General features: G+C 47.2%; 1 protein-coding gene and 1 long non-coding RNA gene across 8 annotated transcripts in view; one reads left to right on the forward strand and one right to left on the reverse strand.

The window, feature by feature from the left end:
- DPY19L1 (dpy-19 like C-mannosyltransferase 1) overlaps positions 1 to 9,145 on the reverse strand; it is a 141,985-nt gene extending 132,840 nt beyond the window's left edge. For 4 of the 7 annotated variants that reach the window (XR_005369693.1, XR_005369694.1, XM_038557319.1 and 1 more), the window contains exon 1: positions 8,824 to 9,130. Coding sequence is in view for 3 of the 7 variants with exons in the window: in XM_038557319.1 (XP_038413247.1) it covers positions 8,824 to 9,130 (307 nt within the window). In the remaining 4 variants the exon portion in view is untranslated. Of the gene's footprint in view, positions 1 to 7,502; positions 8,067 to 8,823 lie in introns of those variants that run through there. The other 3 variants (XM_038557318.1, XM_038557322.1, XM_038557321.1) reach the window with 3 other exon arrangements.
- On the forward strand, positions 4,487 to 6,150 carry LOC119866409. Its single transcript, XR_005369695.1, has 4 exons — positions 4,487 to 4,601; positions 4,878 to 4,986; positions 5,422 to 5,460; positions 5,577 to 6,150. It is a non-coding gene; the product is annotated as an uncharacterized LOC119866409 (long non-coding RNA).
- Positions 9,146 to 10,980: the final 1,835 nt, after the last annotated feature.

A 10,980-nucleotide genomic window follows, 5' to 3' on the forward strand; every position in this document is an offset into this window, starting at 1 on the left:
TCAACATGGATAGCATGGTGCAATCACCGGGGAGCTTTGAACATTGCTAGGTTTGGCACAGGAGGTGATTCTAATGAGCAGTGAGAGTTGAGAACACTAATCTAAGAGAAGCACATTAAGACTGTATTTGTGGGTCCCCACTTTCAAAGACCCCAATTCAATAGCTTTCACTTGGGACTCGGAAATCTACAGAATTGATCATTGATAATTTCATGCTCAGGCATGAAAATGTCAATTAGCACATTTAACCAAAAGGATGCATTCACCTACAGAAGGAAATTCTTTAGAAATAATTTAAAAATCAAGGACAAAGGCTTATTTTTAAATGAATATATGAAAACAGAATATAGAAAATATGTATCGCCAGCCTCAACAAGAATATAATATGCAAAGTAAATTTTCACATTTTTAAATATTTATGTATATACATATATTAAAGTAGGGAATACTTAATAGAACAGTCACCCATCATATGGGTTTTTAAAGCAATAAATTCTAACTTCTTTTAAAATCTTATCCTCACATAACGTGAACACAAATACCTCTAAATTAAACAGTAACCTACATTAGTAATTTTCATAAGGTAGCTTCTTCCTTATTGAAAAAAGGCATTTCAGTGCTTTAAGTATAAGTAGCTAGATAAATATAGGCCCAAAATAATAAGCTAGCACATTAAATGCTTCTGAGCAATCATAGCAAAACTAAAAAACTTTAGTAAACCTAATGGAAAAAGTGTAGAAGCTGCATCTCTTCTTTAGAGGGGGGAAAAAAGATCCACATATATACAATATAAACCCAAGCCCATCACATTTGGCAAGGGATTTTAGCAAGTTCGTGCATCAAAAAACCATTCCACTCTTTGGGTTATGGATTCTCCCACAAATTGGAAACTGCCCTTGGATATCACAGTTTACCTTATTCTTTAAATAGTTAAGAAAACTATAATACCAATGATTACTATCTTACTCTGTTTTTATACAAATGCCAGATGACCAACCGACACAATCAAAAATAATTCAGAATTTAGCTGTTTTCAAAAAAAGTCAAGCAAAAACAAAATGGAGACTAACAGGTTGACCATATGGATATAACAGAGTGATTCCTCCAAATAAGCAGAAGCCAGCAAAGTAGTGCTCTTGCCAAAAGAGTTATCAGGTCTTAAAATACAGGAGGTCATCTTCCCATCGATGTATTGAAGAAGAAGAAGAGGAAGAGGAAGAAGAAGAAGAAATAATTATTATGATATTTATTTGAGCGAGAGAGAAGAGAGAGCTGGAGGGGGAGGTTTGGGGGCACCAGGGTCTGCCCTAGGCAGACAATGCACTGAGTGAGGACCCAAGGCAGGGCTCAATCTTACTACCCTGAGATCTCTAGCTGAAACCAAGAGTGGAACCCTCAACCGACTGCACCACAGTGGCATGTCCCATTAATGTATCTTTGACAGTTTTTTGACAGTTTCCCTAAACTATAGGTCTAAAATCTACAATTTGACAGATAATGCTTAACAAGCCAGGAGACCTTAATTTCGATCTTAAAGTTGCCCTTGTGAACTCACTAATGATGTCAGGCCATTCACCTGGCCTACTTTACTTTCTTCACATGTAAAATTCCAGTAACCTTTCAGTTCTAGATTTTTTATGGTTTTCCAATGGAGATCAAAGATGACAAAAGAATGAGAATAAGGTCTTATTAAAAAAAAAAAACTTTTAAATAAGTGGAAAACAGTGGCACCGTGCTAGTTACATAAGTACTATATGATTATTATTAAAATGTGGAGAAAAGATTCTGAGGTTTGACAATTGAAGCACTGAAAAGCTGCATTACAAAAAGCAGTGATTACTGTTAGGAAGTAATAGACAAATCCAGTGCAGAACAGTAGTATTTTAGGCAAATTTGAGTTGAGTTGTATAAAAATATGACTAAAGCCTCACTCTTCTCAATTATAACAATCTTCCCAAGTTAAAAATTTGTCAAGATGGCAAGTTTTTCAAAACTAATTCACCAAGTAATTTATAAAGTGTGTTTAAGATACAGTTGTTACTACTGTAAACTAGAAGAAAAACTCACCCCATCCTTGATCAGTACAATGAATCACAAGAGAACTTAGTGAGTGATTTGGGGGACTAGGTTATTATGTTAACCTTTGTTGCTAGAAGTTAAAATTACAAAACGCTGCCCAAGCATTGATCATGTGCAGTGACAGACTTGAAAAACACACCTGACAACTGGTTACTTTGGAAAGGAAGTCAAACATGAAGGAATATCCCAGACAAACATGGAGATATGTGAGCTGTAAATTTAAATGTATTTAAGAAGAAAAAAAAAATGCTGAGAAAATAAAAAGTAGTATTGAAGCAAAAAAAAAAAAAAAAGTTACAATAGTTGTAGATTTATGTACTCTAAAAATCAATTTTTCTACTTTTAAATTTATTCCTCTTCAATGATTCTTGAATTCTGAAAGATCACCCATGAAGAACTGATCTTTCCTATGAAATGAGACTGCCTTTTATGGAATTAAGGAGTAGCACAAAGGTCTCGACCTAGAAATAGATAAAACTTTTACTAACTTTGATGAATAATACTCATTACAATGGTAACTAAAGAAAACTAGCAGACTCTTCCCTGGAAGAGTAATGTTCCGATGGCTTGGGTAAAGTATAATCTGATGGCAAAAGATAAACCAGCAAAGCAAGAATTTAGAACTAAACATATAAATTATAAAGCCTAAAGCTACCCAGCCTGGAAACATGCACCCAGTCCCTATGATAATGTAAATCTCATTAACATAAACTTTAAGAAACATTAATACAGCTGAATAGGCTAAATGTATAAAACTTGTAAAAATGGGACAGCCCGGGTGGCTCAGCAGTTTAGCACTGCCTTTAGCTTGGGGCCTGATCCTGGAGACCCAGGATCGAGTTCCACATCGGGCTCCCTGCATGGAGCCTGCTTCTCCCTCTGCTTGTGTCTCTGCTTCTCTGTGTGTGTGTGTCTCTCTCATGAATAAATAAGTAAAATCTTAAAAAAAAAAAAAAAAAAAGCTTATAAAAATGGCTATGATTCAAATTTTAGAAACATCCAGATACACATGTGTATTTCAGTATTGATGTCATATTGTAGGCCAAAAATCAATCTCAAATTGGTAATACACCCTTCTGTTTACACAATCTGAACTCATTACATGTTATTTGAGTACACATTAACATAACATATTCAGAACCCAATTGTATATTTTAATCATATAAATGTTCAAGTGATTATAAATGTTTTTTAGAGTCAACCTATTTCAAAAGGAAAAAACTGGTTTCAAACCCTGAAGAAACCCTTTAAGTCCCAAATTCCCATCTTTTTCACTGGCTTTCCAGGGACATGTACTGGCCTGACACCTATTTATTAACACACCCTTAGATCTCCAGTCTATCGCCCTGCATCACCAACAACAACTCTCTTGCCGGATCCCTGTCACAGCCTCCCCGGGGGTTCCTCTCTGCGCTGCCCTTGTACTCCACAACCCATTTGCCCCAGAGCAGATTTCTCAAAGTTAAAATTAAATCATGTTATTCTCCTGTTCACCAGTCTTCAGTAGCTTCCCATCATACCAGGAATAAAACCCAAACCCCAAACTCCTCAAGGCCTGGTGTGTGCCCCTCTGGTGTTGAACAGGCTGAGTCTGGCCTACCTCAGCACAGGCTGCGTGCCACATCCAGAGATGAGCCCGTTCCCCTCCATACAGGTCTCACCTTTACGTCTCACTTCTAAGGCTGCCTCCCCAAAGACTTTTCTGATTCTAAAGTGGGCATCTCCTATTTTTTTCTATCTCGGCCACATTTTTCTTTCCTCCACTGGACTTACTACAATGTACTATTATTTTTATTCGTCCCTGACTCTTTTAAAATGGAATTCCATGGCGACAGAGGCTACAGCTGCCTTGTCCTCCATTTCATCCCTCCAAACTAGCATCAGGAGTTAGCAGGCATTCAGCAATTGGTGAATGTGAATAAAGCTGCTGTTAACGTATACTTATTCTTTACCACAACCACTGGGGCATTTATCATGCCCATTTTAAAGACCAGACAGCCAAGAGTCGAAATATGAAGGGAGCTTTCAAGTGTAGAAACAAGAGGCAAACGCAGGTGAGTACCGAGATGCCTGTGCTACCTCAAACACATCACACTGCGTCCTCCCCAGCCCTATTGCTAACACCTAGCCTCCACTTACTTTCTTACTCCTCTGCCCCTAAGAAGTCATATGTGTTTCCCATCATATAGACTTTCACACTCCCATAAGTTGTGGCTAACAAAAGGAGTGGTCCTAGATGTGGCATTTTTGCTTCCCAAAGGACATTTGCCAATCATATGGAGACATCTTGGTTGTCACAACTGGGGAGGCACCACTGGCATCTAATAGGTAGAGGCCAGTGATGCTGCTAACCATCTCACAATGCACAGAACAGCTCCCCCAAACAAAGAATTATTCAACCCAATATGTCATCACCACGTTGCAGTTAAGAAGCCTTGCCAATAAAGAACCAGCTTAGAGTAGGGTGCAGTTGCCATTAACCTTGCAGGCAATGTCAACAAGTCAGTTAGGACAAATGTAAGGTAAAAAACAAAGAGTTTTCATTATCCCTCTCCTCCATATTCAGGTTACAATTTTATTATGTTTTGTAAATGATATCTTGTAGTCTTCCACCATGGGCATGCCTTATTTGCATGTTTAACAATTATATTCTTCACTTCCACAAAGGAAAACACTCCTACCATTTCTCCTTGAAACACAGAGCCCTCTCCAGCTATCCTTTTTCCTTCCCTCTTTTGATAATAGATAGGAGTACAAGAAACATGTCACTCTTCTCTCAATTCTAATTAAAATAACAGCCATCTCAGATGATGAATGGCAACTCTCAGATCCACTTTTGGGAAAACAATGGAGACCAGGAAAAACGGGCAAACCGGACTATCTGTGCTCCTGCCTGAAAGAGGGGAGGTAAGAAACACTTAGTACAAGGGGGTCACTGCCATGTAGGCACGTCAGCTCTGTGATGCTGAAAGTCTGCTTCTAAGTAGAGGCAGGACATAGCACTTTAAAATTATTGACGCTTCCCCCTCTCACCCCACCCCCCAGATTCTGATTTAATTGGTCTGATGTGTGGGTTGGCTATCAGGATTTTTTAAAGCTTCCAAGTGATTCTAGTCCAGTTTTGCAAAGACTGAGAGCCACCGGTCTAGTCCCGGCCTCCCATTCTTACATATACACAAACTGAGGCTCAGGGAAGCTATATGTTTTGCTCAGGCACCCAACTCGTTTGAAATAGGTATAGAATCAGAAAAACAGTTCTTCTAAGGCAGTGTTTGCAAACCGTAGGTTAAACACTAGATCATAAAACTCCAACGGTTTATAAACGGCATTTGTTTTCAAAAGGACAGAACAGGAAATCAGAGTATACCGTCCACTACAGGAGTAAGTATTCTTACACGGCTCTTGTTTCAGGTACATGCACATATTTGCTGGTCAGTCTCCATTCGCTTCTCTAAATCCATTCCTCTCCCTTCTCTGCCTTGTTCCCACTCCTACAGAATGATTCAGCCGAGTCCCTTGCCAGAGGAGTTCCAGTTCATCAGCCAGTGAGAGGCCCCAAGCAGGAGTGCAGGGGGTGTCTGGGGTCACTCCTCGTAGGAGATCCTGCTCCCACACCACAGCTCTCCCTGGCTTCAGCTCCTGATGAAGCTCCCCTCCTCCCTGAGACCCAGAGGTGCTAACACCTTCTCATTGCTGACAGTCCTAGGGGTTTCAATGCCTTTTATGGGTTCCTTAAAACTGTTCACTTTCAAAAACAGCTTATTTATTAAATCTGTTTCCTACGAGGACATTCACATACCTAAACGGAGTAACAGACATGACAGGTGCCTAAATGTACTGGGTTGCACTTTCAGAAGTGTGAGCAGGTTTAATGTAAATTGTATTGCTTATCGTGAGTTACGGTCAAGAGAGCTGAACAAACACCATCATGGTTTTTCTTTACTGCTGTTGCGTCTGGCTGGTACAGGGAGCTATTGGATGGACAATTCAAAACACAAACATTTGAAAAACACTTCTTTATGACTGTTGCCACAAAATAAATAGCACATTATGTCCAAAATAAGAAAAGCATGGGGTACCTGGGTGGCTCAATCGGTTAAGCATCTGCTTTCGGCTCAGGTCATGATCCCAGGGTCCTGGGATCAAGCCCGGAGTAGGGCTCCCTGATCAGTGAGGAGTCTGCTTCTCCCTCTTCCTCTCCTTTTCTCCCTCTCACCCCCGCTCATGTTCTCTCTCTGCCTCAAATAAATAAAATTTTAAAATCTTAAAAAAAAAGAAGAAGAAGAAGAAAAACATGCGCATTGGTTAAGTTGATTTTTTAAACAGGGCTTTAACACCTGGCCAAGAGCGGAAAATGGCCACTGTGGCAGATAGTTCATCAGTGCTTAGCACATATGGAGAAAATGAAAGAATGGAACTGAGCGTCTCTAGTCAGTTTCTAAGTCTTAAAAATGTGTGCTTCTTCAGGGAGCTTCAAGTTGTAAAATTTCTTCCCAAACATAAATGAAGCCATTTTTGTCATAGCAAAATCCCACACTAAAGATCTGTACAGTGTCAGCTCAACTCTCACTCGTTCTGCAAAGAACAAGAAGAGGAGGAATGAGGAGGCTTTCAAAAATGTCTAAACTCTGCTCCTTTTTGCAGGACCTAAGAGTATAGAGCCAGAGGAAGAACCAAACATCCTATGTCCAATCATTCTCCAGAGTCACCTCTCAAGCTGCCTGTGGCCTCTCATAGAGGCCTCCTACAGATGGCCTCTTGTAGATGTAGAAAATCATCCAACTTCCATACATCCGATGACCAGTGTCCAGAGTACACCCAAAAATGTGGGCCGGCTCCTTCACTGTACCTCTTTCCAATGCCCAAAGGGGTAAGCCAAGGGAAGTGCTACACTGTTCTATGAATACGGAGCTGTATTAGGTCTAAGCATTCAATATAATGCTCACTAAAGCCAAAGCCAAGCCATCCAATAATAGGAATCAAAGTAAATGCAATTATAAGAAAATGGCAAGATATTATATTACCCTCTGAGTGTTCCTGTAACCTCTCTGAAAAGAAGTGGTGCCCTTCCATATTTTACTATGAAGTGGTTCATGTTCTTAACTAGCCATTCAACAAAGATGCAACTTCATCCTGTCGCCAGACCTCAAATCGCTATTATGCATGTGCTTTTATAACAGCAACTAAAACTTGTTAAAGGCTTTAGACGCAAAGTGCCTTCCCGTATATCAGCCACCCCTTTTAGTTCTGCTTCTCAGAACATGCCCACAGAATAAGCAGGGGAGGTGATACTCTCATGTCACAGAAAAGGAAGGGCTCACAAAAGAAATAATTTGAAACTTAAACCAAACTTAACCACTCTGAACAGGAGTTGAAGCCTGTCTCATCCACTGTACCATGCTGCCTCCCCAAGGTGAACTTACCTAACCTGCACGCTGGCAAGGTTTTTCAAGCTCACGACGACGGAAAAGAGGGGGGAATATACTGAAAACACTGAATTTTTCTCGGCTTGAATCTGCAATACACTGAAGCACCCATTAAATAACCATATCAACCTTTCTGAGCCCAGCAGAACACACACAACACACGGAGATGACTCTGGCTTTTTTATGATTGAGTGGCTTCTAGTGGTGGATGTTATGCCAGGGGAAGCCGGATTGCTGTGTCCTACTCCTTCGCCTCTATGGAAATCCAGATTCTTCTGGGTCACTGAGGGAATTTGAAAGGATAATAAGGCATAAATCACCAACAGTTCAATCATGCGGTAGCCAAAGTCCATTAACGGTATTATATGGGAAAGGCGGTGGAGCTACAGCATTTTACTGGCTTAGAAAAATTAGGCCCATTATCCAAACTGCTTGAACTTGCCTTATCGGAATGTCAATCAAGAAACAAAGGAAACCTGAAGTCGGTCCACAACCTGTGACTGTTTCAACTTTATTATCATTTTTTTTCCCCCAGCACACCGCAGCCCATCATCCATCTGGTGCATGGCAGCGGGAAAGGAGGGGAGCCCTCCACACCAAACCTGTTCTCGGGTCAGCAGAGACCATTAGGGCTGGGCGGGGGGCGGGGGGGGCAACACACAACGACACGTACCTGGAAAAGTGACCTGCCGGGAGGAACCACACAAGGGCCACCGGCGGGCGGTCTTGGTGGCCGACAAGAGACAGAAGAAGAAGAAGAAGAAAAAAAGCACGCTAAAATTTAATTATAAGTTGAGCAACTTTCTAGGATGGGGAACGTGCTTCTGCTTTGAGCTCCACGGGCGGAATCGCTTCCGAGCCCAAGCGGAGCTCATCGTCGTCCTCGGGGCCGGGGCCGGGGCCGGGGCCGGGGCCGGGGCCGAGATAACGGGAAGGCGGCGGGTCCGCGCCAATCAGCGGCGCCCCAGGCTCGTAGCGCGGACCTGTCAGCCCGCCGCCAGGCCGGGCAGCTGTTGATCTCGGGGCCATTTTTTTTTTTTTTTTTTAAGGCAAAAAAAAAAAAAAAAAAAGCAGAGACAGAGAGCGGACGGGAAGGGAGCGAGGAAGGCTGCGCAGGGCGGAGCGGGAGGGGAGGGGAGGGGAGGGGGAGGGGAGGCCGTCCCGGGAAAAGTCGGAGAGGGCTGCAAAGTGGCGGGGCCCGGGCGGCGCCAAGTGGGAGGGGAGCGCGCGGAGGGGAGAGGGCCCGCGCCCCGAAGTTCCCGCCCGGCGGCGGCGGCGGCGGCGGCGGCGGCGGCGGCCGCGCTCCGGGGCTGCTCACCTAGCAGGAGCGTGGTCCAGGTCCGGCCGCGCCCCGCACGCCGCAGGCCCAGCGCCCCGCGCAGCCCGGCCGCCAGGCGCCCCCCGAGCCCGCCCCCGGCGGACGGCGCGGCCGGCTCGGCGCGGGGCCCCCTCCTGCCCGCGGCGCCCTTGCGCCCGGGGGACCGCGGCGCGCGCTCGGGCCCGGGCTCCCCGGCGCCGGCGTCCTGCGCCCCCCTCAGCGGCGACGGGGAGGCGCGGGGCGGCTGGGGCGGCTGGGGCGGCTTGGGGGCCGCCTCCCGGTGCTTGCTCCGCGCCTGCAGGACCATCTTGGCATAGTCGCGCCCGCTCGCTGCGCGCGCCCGGACGGCGGCCGGGGGACGGCGGGCTGGCGGGGCGGCCCGGGCGCCGCTCACTCTCCGGCGGGCGGGCGGGCGGAGGGCGGGCCGTTCCCTCCCCGCGGGCCGGGAGGCGGGGAGAGCGGCGAGGCCGGGCGGCGGCTGCTGGCTTTGGCGGTACGGCCGGGAGGCGGCGCCGGACTCGCGCGCCCGCCGCCGTTGCCGCCGCTCCGGTTGTCACGGCGACCGCGGAACGCCGGGGGCGGGGCGGGGGGGCGGGGCCACCCCGCGCGGCCCCGCCCCCGCCCCGCCCCGCGCCGCACGCGCGCCCCCGGACGGCCAGCGCGCACGCGCGGACTTCCGGCGCGGGCGCGGGCGCGGGCGGCCCCGGCGGCGGCCCCGCGACCCCCCCCGCCCCGGAGCGGCCCGCTCGGGGCCCGGCGTCGGGGGCGGGCTCAGGCGCTCACCGCCTTCCGGCGAGGGCTCGGGGAGACGGAAGGGGCTTCTCGGGGCGGCGGCCGCCCGCGAAGTTTCGGACCCGCGTCGGGGGCGCGCGTGGCTCGGGAGCGGCCGCGGGGGGGCGCTGTGCGGGCTCGCCGGGGCTCCGCGGCGTGTGGCCTCGCGCCCGGGATCGCTGCCCCGAGCAGCCCCCGTCCTGCCGCCGCCGGGGCCACGCGACCAAGGAGGCCGCCGGGTATCCCGGGGCGAGGGCTAAGCGTCGGGGCGCAGGTGTGCGCCGGGGGGGCGGGGCGCGGAGCGGGACGCGGCCGAACGGCCCCCGGGGAGGGAGGGCTCGCGACGAGTCTGCCCTGGGGGCCGCGCGTGCCGCCCTCCCGTGACTGCACCACAGAAACTTTACGTGCTGCTAAAACACAAAACTTTGGTCGAGAATGCCTCTTCTCTCCCATAGCGCGGAAAACGTGAGCAAAGGAAGCGCAGCACGAGTAGGGAAAAGCGGGCAAAGCCGCTCATCCCTGCGCCCTCCCTTCCACCCAAGCTGTTCCGACTTGTTGGCACAAAGCCCCGCAGCCCTGGGGTTAGTTGAGACGTCCCCTTCTCTGTGGGTGTCCGAGGAGCTCGTTTGCAAAAAGTCGCCCTTAAATCCCAATTTTGTAGGTCGAGTTACACCGTTTGGTCATTTGCATTGTAATTTCAGAGGCTTCCCCAGGCCGTGGATCCTCACCCTTGAGTTTCTCCTCTGAGCGACGTCTTTATTAGGGAAGTTAATACCGGCGTGCATTCACTGTTAACGCCTTTTTTTTTTTAGATTTTATTTATTTATTCATGAGAGACACAGGCAGAGGGAGAAGCAGGCTCCATGCAGGGAGGCCGACGCGGGACTCGATCCCAGGACTCCAGGACCAGGCCCTGGGCCAAAGGCAGGTGCTGAACCGCTGAGCCACCCAGGGATCCCTTCTTAACGCCTTTTGAAGGGACAGTGAATTCTTTTCAAAAGGGAAAAAAAGGTTGCTGTGCTAATTGATAATCCCTCATACTCAATATTTTGTGAATTAGGATTATCAGCTGTTGTTTTCATTGGAGCATGGAACAACTATTTTTAGACACTGTTTTTCAAAAAAAAAAAAAAGATTGCGAATGATATCAGGGAATGCTTGAATTCTGAAACAATGTGTCAGATGGAGCCAGTGTTGCCCTCCTGGATTATTTCTGAATTTATTGCCCGTTAGATGAAAAGAAACCTAATTCAGTGTCTGTTAAAGCAAATAATTATCTTTTTTTTTTAATGATTGGAAAAACACATGGAAAAGGAAGTTCAGTATTTGAACTACTGGGTTGCTTGGCTGTCTCCTCCTATACATGGCAGGCTGGATTTAGGAATC

This window comes from Canis lupus, chromosome 14, assembly GCF_011100685.1.
Source record: "Canis lupus familiaris isolate Mischka breed German Shepherd chromosome 14, alternate assembly UU_Cfam_GSD_1.0, whole genome shotgun sequence".
NCBI classification, from domain to species: Eukaryota; Metazoa; Chordata; class Mammalia; order Carnivora; family Canidae; genus Canis; species Canis lupus.